The 19,405-nt window shown below is 40.6% G+C and overlaps 1 protein-coding gene across 1 annotated transcript in view; it reads right to left on the bottom strand.

Annotated features, from left to right (window-relative positions):
• ERICH3 (glutamate rich 3) overlaps positions 1 to 6,633 on the bottom strand; it is a 106,601-nt gene extending 99,968 nt beyond the window's left edge. Inside the window, exon 1 of the mRNA XM_060622022.3 lies at positions 6,192 to 6,633. Within this exon, the coding sequence (XP_060478005.3) occupies positions 6,192 to 6,604 (413 nt within the window). The 5' untranslated portion in view covers positions 6,605 to 6,633. The remainder of the gene's footprint in view (positions 1 to 6,191) is intronic.
• Between the last annotated feature and the right edge of the window lie 12,772 nt (positions 6,634 to 19,405).

The following is a 19,405-nucleotide window of genomic DNA, read 5'->3' as shown; positions in this document are numbered from 1 at the left end:
CTTAAATGTTTATTTTAACTCAAGGCATAAATGTATGTCAGCTTACTATATTTACTTTGTTTGTAGTGCCAAGGGTTTACTTTGACTGTGACTCAACTTATTATCATCTTTCCTTATCCTTTTTAAAAATATAAATCATATTTGTAACACATCATTTGGGATTTCAAGTTTAGGGAAAGGTGATAGAGATACTTGCAAACCAATATGAATGTTGAATCCTAGATATTTTTTCTTTTTTACAAATTTTACCCCCCATCTAATTTAACAGTTTATTTTAAACTGATGGACATATATGGAATTATTCCAAAGCCTACACTACTTTCAACTATTTGTGTGGGGAACTAAGTTATTGGTGGGAAAGATCCAGTAATTCAATCTGCATACTACTTCTCTTGATCTGTACCAAAATTATTAATTAAAGCTTAAACAATTATTTCAGTACTATCTTCCAGAATCTGGAGTTTTCATTGAACATGGTATTGGGAAACTTAAAGTCTTGAAAATACATCAATACCCCAGGCCCAGATTATTTCAGGCTGATTTTAGTTTTGAAAATTGGGTCACAGAAGTTTTGTTTTCTCCTCTTCCTGAAAAACTTTTTGTAGTTATTAGCAATCAAAGTAAGTTGGGGAAGTCTCCACTTTTCCCAGTTAGAAATACGTTTCTTCAGCAGAGACTGGGAGAAAGGAAACAGGATGCCACAGTGACTGCCCCTGACGGTACACTGTTCTCTACACCAGAAGTGTAGATACTGGGATACTCACATCCCTTAGAGACCTAAAGACTTTCCTAAGGGAATCTAGGCAAGGACCGTTTTAAGGGATTTAATTTCTAGATGCTCTAGCTTCCTCTGCTCTCCTAAAACTGATCTGACTGAAAATGCACCTCCAAGTCATATTGATCTGCCAGACTCTTCCCTTTTATAATCATCTTTCCATTTTTACAAAAGGAAGGCACACCTCTCACCATTTGGTGTCTTATTAGGGTGCACTGAACTTGGGAGAACATCTGAAAAATAAATGGACCATTTGAAGTATTGTATAGATGTTAATACAATTCGCTTTCATGATCAGGCAACAAATATGATTGCAAGTAATTTCCAATCCTTTGCTTTCAGCACAGTTGAAGAATCACATCTGAAAGATCATGGAAAACATTTTTTGGTGATAGATCATTATGTGATTTGGGCATATAACACTGAAGGAATTCAAAGAATTGAGTGATGTTGAATAAACAAATATCTTTCCAATCCCATCTACGTATGTGAGCAGATTTGTTAAGCAAAGAGCTGAGAGAAGACATCCCACGCATAACAAAAAGGGCAGACTCTAGAACAAAGGATCAGAGAGGAAGTGAAGACAAATGATCATATTCAATTCACCTCGTTTAACCAGAAACAATTTATTCCTGAAGTTAAATTGTTAATATGTAATAGGAGAGTGAGTAGAAACTACCCCATTTGAATTCAAATAATTAATGATTTCAAGTCTGAAATTTTGTGTCACAGAGATAATTTTGGTGGTGGGAGTGAGTGGGGAGCAACAGACTAGAATGTTACCTCAGCCGTCGAAAGTACGACACTTTACTAAGAAGGCAGAGACACCACAATAAATCTAGTTAACGTTCATTAGCATACATAGTTACAAATTTTGTGTGTGCGCATGATAAGAACTTTTAAGATCTACTCTTTTAGCAACTTTCAAGTTAAAAAAACAGTATTATTAGCTATAATCACCATGATGTACATTATATTGCCGTGATTTATTTATTTATCAGTTGGAAGTTTGTACCTTTTGACCACCTTCACTCACTTCACCACCACCTTCCCGCCACTCCCTGTCTCTGGCAACCACCAATCTGTTCTGGTCTCTGTATCTATTAGTTCATTCGTTGCTGCTGCTGCTGCTGTTATTGTTTTAGATCCCACATGTAAGTGACATCCCACAGTATTTGTGGTGATCATTTTGCAATATGTACAAATATCAAATTATTATATTGCACACCTGAACTAATATAATGCTATTTGTTAATTATATCTCAGTCTTTAGAAATACCATGTTGGATCAAACAACCAAAAAGGCAGGGACAAAGTACAACAGGCACTCCAATTGTAAATGAATGGTGGGTTATACTTTCTTGCCATTTTTGGATATATACATATACATATCCACTCTCTAAAAATTGACAATTTTACTCACAGCAGTTTTTATTCTGCCTTTCATGAAGAAGGACTAAGTTATCCGGGAGTACTAGGGATGTGTTCATTCTTTCTATACCACTCTTAGGTACACAGACAGTCCCCAACTTACAATGGTTTGGCTTACGATTTTTTGACTTTATGATGGTACAAAAGCAATATGCATCCAAAAGAAACCATTTTGCATTCTGAATTCAGATCCTTCCCCAGGCTAGCAATACGTGGTAGGATACCCTCTGGTGATGCTGGGCAGCCCCAGCTCCCAGTCAGCCATACGGTCACAAGGCTTAACAACTGATATACTTACAACCCACACAACCATTCTGCTTTTCACTTTCAGTATAGCATTCAGTATAGATTCAGTATAGCATTCGGTATAGCATTCAGTATAGATTACATGAGCTATGGAGAACTTTATCATACGACAGGCTTTGGGTAAGATGATTTTGCCCAACTGTGGGCTAATATAAGTGTTCTGAGCACATTTAAGGTAGGCGAGGCTAAGCTATGATGTCCAGGTTAGGTCCATTAAGTGCATTTTTTTATTTACATTACAGTGGGTTTATTGGATCATAACCCTACCATGAGTTGAGGTAGATCTATACTCTGTCACTACAGAAACACTTGTTTACATTTAAAAAGATACATTAATAAGTCTAAACAAAAAAAAAAGTGTGTCTAAACCTTGGAACAATTTTTCCAAACATACCTCTTTTGCATTTTTATCTTGTCACAAACCATAATGTTCCCCATTCTTCCAATTCCTCAAAGCAAATTTACAGACGAGTGTGACTATCACTACTTAGAGCCAAGCTTATCTTTCACACAGGGAGTCAACTTCACATGGATTCAGTGACGATCCTTTGAAGGAGTTAGAAGAGCTGTATCATTTTATCCTCATGCATGACCGAGGGGTATAAAATCCCCATTCCACCTCCGGGACTAGTGCCCAACCCACAAATACACACACACACACACACACACACACACACACACACACACACACACAAATAGTAACCCAGGGTGAGATTTAGCAAACCAGAGGGACTATCGGTTGAAATTTTCCACACTGAAACAATTCCATTAGAGATGGCAGTGCCGGAAGCAGTATTTTATAGTTGACTTCCCCCAAATTACAATGCAGCTCAAATTCAAAGTCTCTATTATAATCTTTGGCAGAAGTTTTTAAGACCATTTTTATTTACTCCAAACTCTATCCGAACTAAGTCAGCACAGACCTTTAGCAATTTTTTCATCAAGAGTTTCATGCTGTAATTAAGTGAGCAGTGGAACTCAAAAGGAAGCACCAAGAGAAAGCATCAGGGCGTCTCTTATTGATTGGTGGAATTTTAGGGATTTAAAATTTCTGTTTTATTGTACAACTGCACTTCATTACCATTTATCCTTAAAATGTAATAAGTACAAACTGCTTCAGCAATGATGGAAAAGCTTTCTCAGCTTTAATGAAACCTTTTATTTGCTACTGAAACTTTTATTATTTCCAAATGGTGTCACAGGCAAGAAAAATGATCACTACTTATATTGAGGAAAAACTTGAGCAATTTGAATAATTTTGTTCTTGGATGAATTCTAAGGCATTTAGATTTGTTACACTTATGTTTATTGCTTTCATTTACTTTTGATGAACTAAAAACAAAAAATATACACATACACACACTATTACAAAAGAATTTTCTAATTGTATATCAAAATACTACATAGTTATGTACAGCAATCACTTGTCAGATGTTGGTCTGATGTATCTAGGGCTCCAACGCATCTCAGCTATTGGCTATGAGAGGCAATGGAGTGTAGTTGTTCAGTGCACGTGCTCTGAGGCTGGACTGCCTGGCTTTGCATTCCAGCCCTGACATCTCCCCACCCCACCTCTGAGACCTTCAAAACTTTTCAGTCCTCCCCAGCACCTGGATGGCTTAGTCGGTTGAGCACCTGACTTCAGCTCAGGTCATGATCTCATGCTTTCTGAGCTCAAGCCCAGCATCAGGCTCTGTGCAGACAGCTCAGAGCCTGGAGTCTGCCTCTGATCTCTCTGACCCTCCTCTGCTCACCCTCTCTCTGACTCTCTCTCTAAGCTAAGTAAACATTAAAAAATTAAAAAAAAAAAAATGAAAAGCTTTTCGGTCCTCAGTTTCCTTCCCTGTGAAAATGAGGGTGAGGTATTTCATGTAAAACATTTTAAAAAATGTTTTTAAAAATTTTTTAAAAATTTAAAAAGCCTGGCACATTGTAAACCCTTAACACGTGTTCAGCTCTAATACCATTTTCATATGTGAATATGTCTACCTTTAGACTGGATGCAGTGTCAGAATATGCCATTCATTCAACATTTATTCAGCTTTACTTTATGCAGAACATTGTCCTAGGTAAAGGGGGCACAAAGATTACTGAGACATTCCGCCTGCTCTCCGGGGGCTTACAATTTTAGTGCAAAATCATTGTCGCCATCTTAATATCTTTCTTGAAGAGTATCATGAAGCATACTCTTTCCCTAGATCATAAATTTTCCTTTTGTCCATGGGCTTGGAACTAATGGAGCTTCAGAAAAATTTCACTTCAGTGTCTGAAATCTTAATCATGCACAATTTAATAACCAGCTACAGGTTTTTCCACATTTTAAAATGGATGATTAAATGGTCTAATAAGATTCTAACTTAGCCTAAAACTTGAAAAACATAGGAAGACAACCATGACTGACACATTCATTTTCCTGAATGTGGACATACTGCAAACAGCAGCTGCAGAAAAATAGTGCCATTTACATCCCACATGACCCACGGCTAACTAAAATTGCACAGGAGTTCAGCATCAAAGCGTTAAAGTACCTAAACCAAATTCAATTTGAGATAAAATGAGAAGCTTGTTTAGTCATAGCTACATCACTTTCCAAAAAAAAAAAAAAAGTTCTTAAATTGACTTCCAACATGGCACCTTGTATACCTTGAGTTTTTCAAACGTTTTGTTTATGTCATCACACTCAGAGAATTCATTAAAAAATAAAATCTTTAAGTTCAGCTATGAATCCGAAACACAACTAATGTGGTATTTCAGACGTCACAAACTCCAAATGATCTTAAATATGTTGTCCTTTGCTAATTTGCTGCTCTTGAAAATGTGCAATAAATTCAATTAAAAAGGAAAGCATTTTCAAATTAGTTGCAAGATCAACTAGGATATTATCTGCTTACTAGATGTATCATAATAAAAAACCATCTAATACGCATTACATTGTTTAATTCGGGAGGAAATTGGATATTCTCCTTTCCAACAAAAGGACTTTTTTTTAACAACAGCCAATAATGACTGTGTTAACTTTCTAGAATAGATTGAATAATTGCCAGATATATCTTCAGAGGAGTCACCCTGCCCAAAGCAACAGGAGATCCTGTGTAAACACACAAGGACACAATTCCTTCCTTCTCTCCTTCCTCTCCAGTATCATACCACCTTCCCTGTCAAAACACTTTTTAAGGATCCCTACGATCCTGAAATAAGGGGCATCCCTCACAATAAAACCTCCCTCGACATTAAATCAACTCACACCTCGTTTCTATGCAAGACACCACAGTGAAAATTTATCTCAGTTCCAAATCTCCAAACGAACGCATATTTTGGTGACCTCTTCTTTTACATTCAAACACACATGTCCCACACTACAGGATCCTTTTGATCCCAGCTAACGTCCCTGCTTAATGTATGCGTTTTTCACATCCATTTTTTAATCCTTCCAGAGTGAAAATTTCAAAGAGACAACGTCAGTGAAAGAAGCGAGGAAAGGGAGGGAGGCGATACGAAGCCTGGGATTTCTGCCATCCTCAACGCAACCCAGAATTCGTATTATTTGTTTCTTCTTCCCCAGCCTTCCCTCTCGCTTCCCCTCTCGCCCCTGTCTCCTCAGCAGGAGGGAGGAGGAGGAGGGGCCGCTGGCTGAAGCCGCCACCTGCCGCGGGGTGGAAAAGCTCCAGTTGTCACTTACCCAGCGGGTTGAGAATGGCTCATTTTTGCAGGATCCCTTTTGGACCCCGCGGCAGGTGCGGAGGTAGGGTGCGCGGCCCCCGGTGCGCGCTGGCGCAGCAACACTCGCGCTCGCGGGGTGGCTCCGCACTGCGGTCGCCGGTGCGCGGGGCACCTGAGCTGGGCCGCCACCGCCCCCGAACTACCCCGTAGCCTCCGGGGGCCCCCACCCGCTGGCGGTATCCACAGCCTTGCGGTTGCTAAGGGAGGAGGGAAGGCAAACGCAGAGGTTCTGGAGAGGCCCGAGCACTGCTGGAACGGAGCCTGGGGAAGCTGGAAATGAAGCTCGGTCTTCCAGCCCCGGTTTGCGGGCCCTAATGTGGGAGGAGACCCAGGCCCCTGCTCTGTTGCTCTGGGCGCGCTTTCCCCAAGCATCTGTAATTTGAAAATACAACACACACACACACACACACACACACACACACACACACACACACACACACACACACCTGTTTAGGTGCCTGTGCTTCCTGCTAGGCCCTGGGGAAGGAAGGGCTGGGTGTTGGCTGAAGCTAAGGTAATAAAAGTCCAGAGCTGCTCCACTGTGATGCATTCCAGTTGTAAAACACCCTAGCGTCTAAGTTCAAGGGAAGGAGAGGTCCTTTCAATCTGTTTAACGTTTTGATTTTCACTCTGATATCCAACGCATGGTAGTTGGTTCATTTCCTCTTTGGAAAATCTCCATCTTTGCTCCTACTGAGGTCCCAGCTCCCAGCAGGCAGTGCTGATGGTTCTGAAGTTGAGAAGGTGGGAACGACCTAGCTTCTCAGTGAAGCATGCGAGAATCGTACTTGTGTTTGAATCCAGCACATAGAAGGCAGAGCTTAGATGAAGAAGCCTGGATTTATACGAGAGGGACTTGATGTGGAGGAAGCTTAAGGCACTGGACTTAGATGATCCATCCCTAGTCCTGTGTTGCTTTGTCAAATTCTTTGTTGCCTGACTTGCTCTCTGGCCTCAGGTTCCTCCTGTGTAAGTGACAGGTTGAACACATCTGTGGTGACTGAGCTCTCCATGGATCTCTGTTCTAGCTCGGCCACACTTATAGGAAGGATGGGTGTCAGCTCACTAAATGGCATTTTGCTTTCCCACACATCATAAAGGCCCACGGACAATGTCAGAGTCCACTCTCCTTTGCATATTCAAGGTCCTTCATCACCCAAATTTCACATCCTTTATCAGCCTCACTGTGACCACTTTGTCCACCTCTGCTACCCTGAACTCTAGCAAAATCAAATCTTGCCCTATCCCATGAATGGAAACATGCTTCTTCCCTTGACTGCTTGACAAACTTCTAATCTTTCTTTTCTTTCTTTTTTCTTTTCTTTCTTTCTTTCTTTCTTTCTTTCTTTCTTTCTTTCTTTCTTTCTTTCTTTTTCTTTTCCGAGGGACGGAAAGAGCAGGGGAGAGGGGCAGAGGAAGAGAGAGTGAGAATCTTAAGTAGGCTCCGTGCTCAGTCCAACGTGGGGCCTGATCCCATGACCCTGGGATCAAAACCAAGAGTTGGACACTCAACTGACTGAGCCACCTAGATGTCCCTCTATTCATCTTTCAATACTTAGTTTGCACACTGCCTTCTTTGATGTCCCAGGTGTGGTGATGACTCCCATTTCTGGGGCCCCACTCTGCCTGGACATACTTCTGTGTTACACTCACCTTCTGTACCACTGTAGTTACTGGTATATGACTGCCTTTTCTATGTTCTATGCCTCTGTTTCATGTGGTGCATTGATTTTGTTTCTCTGTATTCTCAGAAGCAAACAACAGTTCGACAAATGTTTGGTGTACAAATGAAGGAAAAAAAATTTAAATCTCTTCAAAGTGGTAGTATTTTTATTGACTGTTTACTCAATGCTCTCCTCAGCCTTTTATCAAGCACTTACTAACTGTTCATTATCTCACTTAATCCTCCTCTCCATTCGGTGAGGTAGGTTTTCTCCCCCATTTCATAGCTATCCAAACTAAGACACAGAGGAGCTAATTATTTTGCTTGAAGTCTACAATAGCTCCTAAGTGGAAAAACCAGGATTCAAATCCAAGTCTGTCTGATTCCAAAGCCCACAAGTGTTTTTTAACAATGACAACATTCCTTCCCCCGTAATTCCTGTGAGTTGCCGCAGGAGTCAAATTTCCTACACTATCAGAGTTTTCTGACCTGAAAGATCAGAGCCATCCCAGCAGGGGGAAAATAGAGTTCTAGTACAGTAGCTTAGATCCTGAGACTGAGGACTCAAGGCTGCTTTGGGGACCAGAAGGCTAGAACTAGAGAGAAGCAGAGGTTGTCAAAGAAAAAAAGATGTGAGATGTGAGAGTGGCATCTTATGCTTAAACAAGGAAGATCTATAGATACCTAATCACTGTGCAGCTGTAAGTGGGACTTGAGCCAGTTCTGTCCCATATGTGTCTACTCCCACAGACTGTGGTTCCCGTTTGATGGTGTCCTTATGCTCCCTGTGACTAGGTTTCGCCTGGATAAAAATTGGCAAGGAGGGAGGAGGTACTCAAGAGAGTTATTATAATTTGCCCAAGTCCTGCCAACCCCTAAGGATGGTGTAAATAATATAATCTTATGTAGGTACTAGTTGTTACATATTAATTCATTTGTGCAAATAGAAAATGGTATTCTCTCACTGGTGGAATGAGAAAGAAAATTCAAATACACTATTTAGATACTCAGGATTCTGTAGAAAAGGATCCCCGGCACTCAGCAGACAGCAAGGTACCCTTGGCAGCATGTATTAATTCATAAATGGGGTTTGAGTTCTCCACCCCTGTGAGCTGCACAATTTCACATCCCTGATGAAAACTGCAAGGAAGCTACTAATTTTCACTTCAGAAAATGCTCACTGTGAAAATGTATTGGGAATTTAGCCAGAAAGAATTTTTATGTTAATTTCTAGTACGGAGAGAGGGAAAGGGAGAAAAGGAAAAAAAAAAAAAAAAAAAAAACTAAATTAAACTGTTTCAGAGACCAAATAGTCACTGGAGTCATTTTCATTTTCTCACAGGAAAACAAGTCCCCAGATGTCCCCAGTAGTATCATAAATTTATAAAAAGATTTTTGTTTTGTAGAAAGATCTGTGGAGTTGGGGCTTGGGGGCCAGAGACTGATATCAGTAGGAGTGACGAAAAGACAAGTGGATCTCCACTTTGGTTAAACAAGAGCTAGACATAGAAATCACAGATTTGAACTACCAGTGACCATCTCCTAGGTCAGGAGTGGGCAATCTATGGCTCAAAGGCCAAATCCAGCCCCCAACCTCTTTTTGTGCAGTCCACAAGCTAAAAATAGTTGCTACATTTGTAAATGGTTGGAAAAAGACAAGAATAATATTATTATATGATAACATGAAGGTTACACAAAGTTCGTATTTCCTTAAATAAAGCCACATCCATTTATGAATCATCTATGACCACTTTGGTGCTATAAAGGCAGAACCGAGTAGTTACAACAGTGCATGGCCCACAAAATCTAAAATATTTACTATCTGGCTCATTACAAAAAAGTTTGCTGACCCCTGGCCTATAGTGTTTCTGCAATCAGAAAGGTAATTTCCCTTTATGGACTTTGAGAACAGATACCACATATTTCACTGTTTTATCCTTAGCACCTGTCACAGTGTCGCTCACAGAGTAAGTGCTCAATAAACAAATGAAAGAATGAATATATTGTTGGGAAGAATACACCTTCCCACCGGTTTGTCTTTCTCCCACAAAATAAAGGTGAAGTCATCAAGACTTCCTTATAATATAATAAATATATCATATCATATCATATCATATCACATCATATCATATTGTATCATGCATGATGATTTGATGTCACCCCAGGATGACTTTCTTTTATCAACACCATATAAAGCCCCAGTAAATAATGTAAGCGTTTCATTAGGGCACAATTGTACAGCGTGCTATATCCTTCAACATTAGCTTAGGTCACTCAAAGCTATAGCACTGAGAAGCTGGAGAATGAAGATCACATGTACAAGGATTTAACTTGAAACCCGAATTGTTTTCCAGCCTTCCCTAATAAGCTTCCTTAATTAGCTTAATTCCAGTAAGCCATTTAGTGAAGCATGGTGTTATAGATATAGAAAAGGCTGAGAGGGCATGTACAACAGGTAGAGTGACAAACTTAAAGGGACATTCTTAATTCAGAATTCTGAGTAACCCAGATAGGCAGATAGATCCTTCTATCCCTATTTGTGGGTTGGATTGAATCTGCAGACAGATCAGTTGAATTAGGGCAATGAACTTTTTTGGTGGCCATGGGAAATCTATGGTATTTACTACACCTGAGATCTCAAAGATGACCAGGACTCCCTTCTGCCCTCAAGCTTGAAGTCTTAACTGGCTCTGCAGACATGCAGACAAAGAATGATAGACTGCTAAGTGCTATGATGAAGTATGCATAAGGTGCAATAGAGGTGCCCTCTGACTAATGCTCCTACCCTATCCTATGCTCATCCCCCACCACTTCCAGCCACATACCCACTCTTTGTGATGCTGAATATCACTTCTCAGTAATCACATTATTCCCTCTAGCTTTGACCACCCTAATTCTTCCTCACCATCCTCTCCCAGGTATTCTGCACCAGGAGAGAGGGAAGACATTGGCCATGAGGGAGGGGAGAGAGAAGGAAAAGAGAGAAACATAAAGACTGTTGGGGGGGGGGGGGGGACACAACCACTACAAAATCTGCAAGAAGAATAAAGGGTATTCATTATTTTTATTGTTTTCAAGTAATCATATTACTGATAAATACATTTCCCCACCTCTACCTCAAAAAGCTTGTCTAGGAAAGTCAGAGAAAAACTCAGAGGGGGGCGCCTGGGTGGCTCAGTGGGTTGAGCCTCCGACTTCAGCTCAGGTCATGATCTCGCAGTCCGTGAGTTCAAGCCCCGTGTTGGGCTCTGTGCTGACCGCTCAGAGCCTGGAGCCTTGAATTCTGTGTCTCCCTCTCTCTATGCCCCTCCCCTGCTCATGCTCTGTCTCTCTCTGTCTCAAAAATAAATAAAAACATTAAAAAAAAAAAAAAACTCAGAGGAAGCAGTGCTTCAGATAAGCCCTAAAAGATGTGTAGGAGTTGGCCAGGTAGATGTGGCCTGGGGAGAAGAGGCATGTCTTCCCCAAGCTAACACCTCCTCATTTAAGCTTCTTAAGCCAACACAGGACTCAGCCAGTGTCTGTAGACCCTGTTATTCTAGCCCAAACGTTAATGGAACAGAGAAAAGGGAAAAGGAAAAAAAGGGGAAAAGGTAGGAAGGCAATGGCTTAATCAAGGAAATGGGATCTGAATAGGGCTCAGGTATGAAGCCGCAGCTGCAGGGTCACCTCCTCCTCTAATGTGTACTGTCTGGAGGGATCATGCCACACATTCATACACTGTGTTGGTTGCATGCATGTCTTACTCTCGTCCAGCCTCAAACTAAGTTCTGGTTCTCTCCTTCAATGCCAATCAAACCCCCATGAATTTAGAAAGTTTTTAATACGTATTTCTTGAATAAATAATAGAAGAAGTATAACCCATATTTTCCTGGACACTCCAGTTGGAGTAAAGGACGTCAAGAAGGTTATGTAATAAGAGTCATAAGTAATTATTTCCCTGGCTCTGGACCCACCCACGCATGAGTGAAGTTGTCAGATGTCAAGGAGCTCGCCATATCCATGATTGTTCACCATCAGCCAAAAATGCATTTGAAACCACAGGCATTACATCTGGGGAGAGGAACTGAGCAGAACCATCACAATGGCCTGGTGCAATGGAAGCCAGGTTTGCTTACTTGATCCAGTGCTTCCCAAGCAGCTGTAGATGGCAGACACCACTGTTTGCCAAGAGAAGAGACCATGCTTGGAGTACACAGAACTCAGAGAGTTCTGAGGCTCCACTGGGCCTAAGGTCAGAGAATATCCATTGACTTTACTATTTATCAGGCTCTATCCTTAGGGCTTCACTCATTGAATCCTCACATACTTTAATCCCTGTTTTACAGATGAGAAAGCAGAGACTCGGGTAAATTAAGTACCAGCTGGCAAGCGTCCCAGTTGAGATTTAAATCCCATTCCCCATGATTCCAGAACCCACACTCTCTCTTTTTCTTTTTTTTTTTTTTTAAACCAGTAGTGCCATCTGGGAGCTGGTTAGAAACGTATAGTCTCAGGCCCCACCCAGACCTATTGAGTCAGCACCCGTATTTTTTTTTTACTTCTAAATTTTTTAAAGTTATTTTATTTTATTTTTTTATTTTGAGAGAGAGAGAGAGAGAGAGAGAGAGAGAGTGTGTGTGTGTGTGTGTGTGTGTGTGTGTGAGCAGGGGAGGGGCAGAGAGAGAGGGAGAGAGAGAATCCCAGGTAGGCTCCGTGCTATTAGCACAGAGCCCGACACAGGACTCGATCCCACGAACCTTGAGATCATGACCTGAGCCAAAACCAAGAGTCAGATGCTTAACTGACTGAGTCCCCCACGTGCCCCCAGAACCCATACTCTTAAACACTTCGCTTGATTCCCTCCCACACCTCAGAGGTAAGGAAGCATGACCACACAATGGGGAGGGTAATAAGTGTAAGGTCACTGATCCCAAAGGAAAATTGTTCTCAGTTGTAGCAACTATTCTCCTCCTCCCAACTTCTCTAGGAACAGCAGCTCGATAATGTGACTGGTGAAAAGAAACTGAAGAGCAGGAATTTCATTTATTACTGCACATCTGTTTTCTGACACAGTAAAGCGAACATTCCACATTTTCTAGCCCTTAAGAGTATCCATCTCTAAAAAACTTTACAGCTCCATTTGGTTTAAATGACAATGGACTTGGCTCTTCCCTAGAAGCAGAACAGCACTGGTCTTCAAGTATACCGGCATCACAGACTGCTGACTGAATTATTCTGTTCTCCTCCTCTCTACAGCTAGAGGGAAAGGGGGAACTGTAACCCTTTGGATTTGATCATATAAACAAAACTGCACTTCTTAAACTCAGGTTAGAAGTACATCCATGGCTTTGAGCAGAAGACTGGGATTGTTCACATGGGAGGTAGGTGATAGTCAAACTCATAAAACAAACCATCAGGACTACAGCAACTATTTTAAAATAAAAGCATAGCTTTATTACTTACAAATTCATGTTGCAACTCAAAACTAGATTGAGAAAGTGCTACCTGATAGGTCCTCAGCAAATAGATATTGACTAGATAAAGATTTTTTTTTTGGTAATTAATATTTTAGCTTCATGTAAATAAGCACCCCTAAAGGAGTTTGAGGGTCCTTTCACTAACAATTGCTCAAGCCAACACTTTCTCCCTAAGAGCACAAAAGTTTAAAAACAAGTTTCATCATTGTCAGAGTGATCACAAATTCTAAACTAATGGGACTTTCCTACTGTGACAAAAGAAATGGAAGTATGGATCAAGCCTCAGAGAACATGCAAGCAGGAAAACCATTCTGGAGTGGGAGTTACAGATAAAGATTATCCACCGGTCAACTGCAGGAAAACCCAATGCAGATTAAAATAGCAAAACCATGAGCTCCTGAGCTGTATAAATGCAACTGGAAAGAAAAACCTGGCAATTCCTTGACATATGTATAGGTTTGTAAGACAGGCCCCACAGGTGAACCAAGATCAGAATTGTGGGATTTCTCCCTTCCTTGAAGTTTCGTTTTTAAATAAGTTTTTCTCTCATTTAATAAAGGCCACTTCAGATTCCACATTTTGGTTGAGGAGAGCATGCTCATGACTACAGGGTTGATTGTCTGCACCTGTGCAGGGCTGTCACCACAGGGAGCTTTTATCCCTGAGCTAAATGGGCAGTCAGGCAGGGATGCAGGAGAATGCTCTGATGAGCCCAAGTTCCACAACATAGGAAACAGAAGCATACAATGTCATGGCCTTGTCCCTCCAATGTGTTCTATAGTCACACGTAGCAACTGAGCTATTTCCTCAGCTGTAAACAAATTGTGGGGGGAGGGGAAGCAAACTTGTTAGCACTGGGGTCTGCTGTGATGTAGAGAAGCATTTAGCAAGCAGGAACAGGAAGTCAAGAGGAGGAAAATGCAGCTTTACTGACCTAGAAGGCAAATAAATGACAAAAAGAGGCAAAGTCTTATGTGGAAAGTATTTACTCCATTCCAATTATCCATAATCACAAAAGGTAGAACACTCATAAATGCCCTTCGTTTTGCTTGGCATCATGCCTTTACACTTAGACTTGAGTAGTCACACCTAAGTGATCTTGTAAATTGTGAGAATTGTCTTTAGATGTACAGTGGAGCCATGTTATAAAGAACTGGTTTAAGAAGAGGTAAGAGGTTCTGGCTACCCTATTTTGTCCCTATTTAAGTCAAGGGCTTGGGTTTGAATTGGAATTCTGTCACTGTGGAAGGTGTTCCTATTCACCAATGTCTGGTTCTTGTCCACTTCAGGATACAGGAGAGGCTTCCATGTTTCCATTATCTTGAAGGTAGGCATGGCCATAGGACTTGTTCTGGTTAAAGACACGTGAGTGAAAAATGATATGTTGCTTCCTAGTAGAATATTTTAAGAGCTTGTGCAGGATTCTCTGTCTTTCTTTCCCTGGGCCAAGCAACCAGCAACATTCTAGATGGTGGCACTTTCCTCAGCATGTCTTCCCAGGTGAGGGCAGCATGGAACAGAGCCCCCCCAAGGCCCCCACAAACCCAAGATCGGCCAGAACACAGATGAGGAACAAACCTTTGCCATTTAAAGCCACTGATATCAGGGGGTTGTTCATCACAGCAAAGCTAGCCTGTGGTGATCAATAAGCCATATAATAGTTATGTGACTTTGGGAAAGTCACTATCTTCAATTTTTCATCAGAAAATGAGGAAGGCCTGTAAGCCTTGAGGAATATAGTATTGAGGAATACAGTAAGCATTTGGAAAATGGTAGCTTGTTCATCCTCATAATAATAACTAAGCTTTAATAACTACCTACGCTGTGCCAGTCATTATCTTCTCTACACATACATCATCTCTCATCCTCAAGCCAATCTTATAAAGTTATAATATGGGTTTGCAAGTTATTCTCAGGATTTCCACAGGTCTAGAAGAAATAATATGTTTAGAAAGGGCAAGCTGACCAAAGCTAAATCAAGATAAGTTTTCATTTTTTTCTTTTTTATCAGAATTTACAATGATCATCTCATTGTGGTACGTTTGTACATTGGTACAATGTACAATGTTCTTTGGTCCATTTATGATGATTTTTTTTTAAAAAGTATACAAGGGGGGCACCTGGGTAGCTTAGTCGGTTAAGCTTCCGACTTCGACTCAGGTCATGATCTCGCAGGTTGTGAGTTTGAGCCCTACATTGGGCTCTGTGCTGACAGCTTAGAGTCTGGAGCCTGTTTTGGATTCTGTGTCTCCCTCTCTCTGCCCCTCCCCCGCTCATGCTCATGCTCTGTCTCTCTCAAAAATAAGTAAACATTAAAAAAAATTAAAAATAAAAGTACACAAGGAACTCTTGGTTATATAAAGGTTGTTAAATACTACTATATTCCAAATCTCAATTTTTGGCCAGTACAAGCCTAAATTAACCTTCTTCTCTCTCTTTGCAACTTAGCTCCTAATAATCCAGGTTATCCCCTATAGTTCTGAGATGTACTGGGAAGCACCACAGCAGAAACACAGATGGCTCTTTAGTTAACGTGATAAAAGGAAGAGCTGATGAATGAAATAAAAGTGACAGAGCAGACTTGTCACTTTGGGGGACATGGACAGGACACCTAGAATTTTGGGGAGGATACCTCTCATAGTAATTGGCAAGAAATTTTAGTAGAAAATATGGGTCAAAATTAAGGGGAAACCATCAAAATGGCATTCTGTGGGCATTCCTCCCACTACTTCCCTCTGCTAGAAATCAGCTAATCATTTTCAGACCAAATTAAAGGCACTTAGTTGTCCTCAGAGCAACCTTGACAGTGGTCAAGGTATTTCAAATAGATCTTTTGTTCAGATTTCTAGAGGATAGTTACAGGCCTTGTCATCAAAGAAAATAAGAAACTATTATAGTTGCGGGAGTAATGACAATTTTAAAAATTACCGAATACATGCCGTGTGCCAGGCTCTGTGCTAAAATACTTCACATGTTATGTCTTATCTTATACTCAAATACCATTATTTTCCCCTTTTTACGTAGAAAATTTCTGAAAAGCAAAGGATTGAAGTAATTTGCCTAGAGTCACCTGCTTGTTGTAAGTGGTGACATTTCCTTAGCAATGGCTCTCAGTCCCTGTGTTATACTGTCCCCTGCAGGGTGTCTGGGGATGACACAAACCAAGGGTGTCATCAAGAAGGCAGAGGGGAACCATTTATCAAGTACGCCCAAAGTGCTAACCATACACTCGCACCAGCTCATCAAATTCTCAGAATTCTGAGGGTGGGGGAGGTGAGGTACCATTATTCTCATGCCACAGATGAGATAACTGAGGTTCAAGGAGATTAATGGGTCAACCAACAAAGAAGACAATGAGATACAAACCAAGGAATTCTAAATCCACATTGAATGATCTGTCTCTGTAGGAAGCTGGTTCTGATTTAACTGCAAAAAATTATGTGCTCATAGAAAATATCAAGATATCTAACTGAGAAGATATCTAACAGTCGGTATGAGAAATACCTGGAAGGTTGCTTGGAAACTCCACATAAGGCAATTTTGAGATCAATATAATCTTAAAACTAAAGATCAATACGATACTGGTTTACATTCTCAGATATGCAAGTTCTTCTATATTTTGCCTTGATATGATCACATCTGGAACAGTGAGCTTCCATGAGGCATAGCTCAAGATGTGTATCATTCACTGCATTTTTCAAATTCAGAGGCAAGGCCAAAGCTCTCTGAGTTGTGCTCTGAAATCCTTTCTCATTTGGCTCAAGGTAAGGGGAAAGCATTCCCTCTCATCCATGGTAGGTAGGTGTAGGAACAGGGAGAAATCAACACACTTATAGCTCTCTCCAATGAAATCCTCATCACCAGCTTGTTCCTTCTTACAATGAATTTTCTTCCTTATACCCTGGTAGTAAGTGAAGGACTAATACATACACTACACGTGTGTCCAGCACTTCTCTCTGGAAGCATCTGGGAATTTCATGCAGGGTCACACAGGGTCATGCAGAACTCCAGGGTATACTGCTGGTACACATGTATACTCCAGGGTATACTCCATGGTACACAGACCATGATGTGAATGGTGCCCCCTGCATTTATGCAACTTGGCGGCCTTACTGACATCTATTGTTTTATTCTCTGCTTATTATGGAGCCTCTCCTGAAGCTTAGATAGAAAAAGCCTGTTTCACTTACTCCTGGGTATTACAGTCACCATTTCAAAATAAAAGCGTGATACTTAAAAATGCAATTATCAGAAAACAACAGATGTTGGTGAGGATGCAGAGAAAGGGGAACTCTCTTACACTGTTGGTGGGAATGCAAGCTGGTGTAGATGATCTGGAAAACAGTATGGATGTTCCTCAAAAAGTTAAAAATAGAGCTACCCTATGACCCAACAATTGCACTACTAGATATTTATCCAAAAGATACAGGAATGCTGGTTCAAAGGGGCACAGGCACCCCACTGTTTACAGCAGCACTATCGACAATAGCCCAAGTACAGAAAGAGCCCAAATGTCCATTGACTGATGAATGAATGAAGAAGATGAGGCATATGTTATGGCTTTGTTACTCAGCCTTAACAAAGAGTGAAATCTTGCCATTTGCACAACAACACGGATGGAACTAGAGTGTACTATGCTAAGCAAAATAAGTCAGTCAGAGAAAGATAAATACCATATGATTTCACTCATATGTGAAATTTAAGAAACAAAACAGATGAACATAAGGGAAGGGAAGCAAAAATAAGATAAAAACAGAGAGGGCGAGACTCTTAACTACAGAGAACAAATTGAGGGTTGCTGTTGGGGATGGGTTAAATGGGTAATGGGTATTAAGGAGCGCACTTATTGGCATGAGCACTGGGGATTATATGTAAGCGATAAATCACTAAATTCTACTCCTGAAACTAATATCACACTATATATTAACTAACTAGAACATAAATAAAAACTTGAAACATTAAAAAAAATAAACTTAAATATCTGCAGAAGGTAAAACAAATAAAAAATTAAAATGCAATGATAAAATATGTTAATTAAAATGGGGAATACCTTGGAAATCATTTTATAGAAGAAACCATTGAAATAACTTGTGATGTCTAAATTAAACATGATAGGACTATGGAAAGTATCAATGCCATCAAATATTTGAAAGGGTTTGATGGAGAAGAGAGAAGAGACTTGAGAAGTTTCATGGGAGATAATTAGAAATCGTAAGATGATTTTTGGCTCAGTAAAAGAAAGAATTTTCTAGAGCCAAGCACCAATTAGAAACTGTATTGCAACAACCCTAAGTAAGAGCACACCTCTGTTATACAGAAATGTATCCAAAAACGGAATGGGAAGTGTTTGATAATAAATAGTTCCTTATTCTGAGAAATGATCAAGGGGAATCAAATGTCCTAGAGGAGATTTTCACATAGAGTTATACTGAACTAAATGGATTAAAAGGCTTCTTCTAGGAAACTCTATCTCTGTGATGGTATAGAGACTGTGACAGTTCGCTATGAACCTCCACCAGCTCAGAAAGAAGGAAACTCCTTCACCTTCCCCCTGAAGGAGGCTGAGGCCTTATATAAGGTACCTGATCCAACTTGATATGTGACCATTTCAAATCTCCTATCAGGTCTTATGTAGTTAAGCAAATAGCCAGAGAGTAGATGGTACAGTAACAGACCTGTTTTATTTTTTATTACTTCATGATCCAAGAATCACAATTTTAAGAGGGAGAGGGGTGCCTGGGTGGCTCAGTTGGTTAAGTGTATGACTTTGGCTCAGGTCATGATCTCCTGGTTTGTGGGTTCAAGCCCCGCATCCAGCTCCGTGCTGACAGCGTGGAGCCTGCTTTGGATTCTGTGTCTCCCTCTCTCTCTGCCCCCCCCCCCAACTCACGCTCTGTCTTTCTCTATCTCTCAAAAATAAATAAACATTAAAATAATTTATAAAAGGGTGTGAGAGTAGAAATAAAGAACATAACACTGCTCTGTGTATTAACGAGTTCTGCCAACTCCACTGTGAGAGAGATGTTCAATCTTGAATGTTTTTCTTCCACC

Source organism: Panthera onca, chromosome C1 (assembly GCF_046562875.1).
Source record: "Panthera onca isolate mPanOnc1 chromosome C1, mPanOnc1 haplotype 2, whole genome shotgun sequence".
Lineage (NCBI taxonomy): Eukaryota > Metazoa > Chordata > Mammalia > Carnivora > Felidae > Panthera > Panthera onca.
The sequence above is the reverse complement of the archived record's forward strand: the minus strand, read 5'-3'. Positions and strand labels throughout refer to the sequence as shown.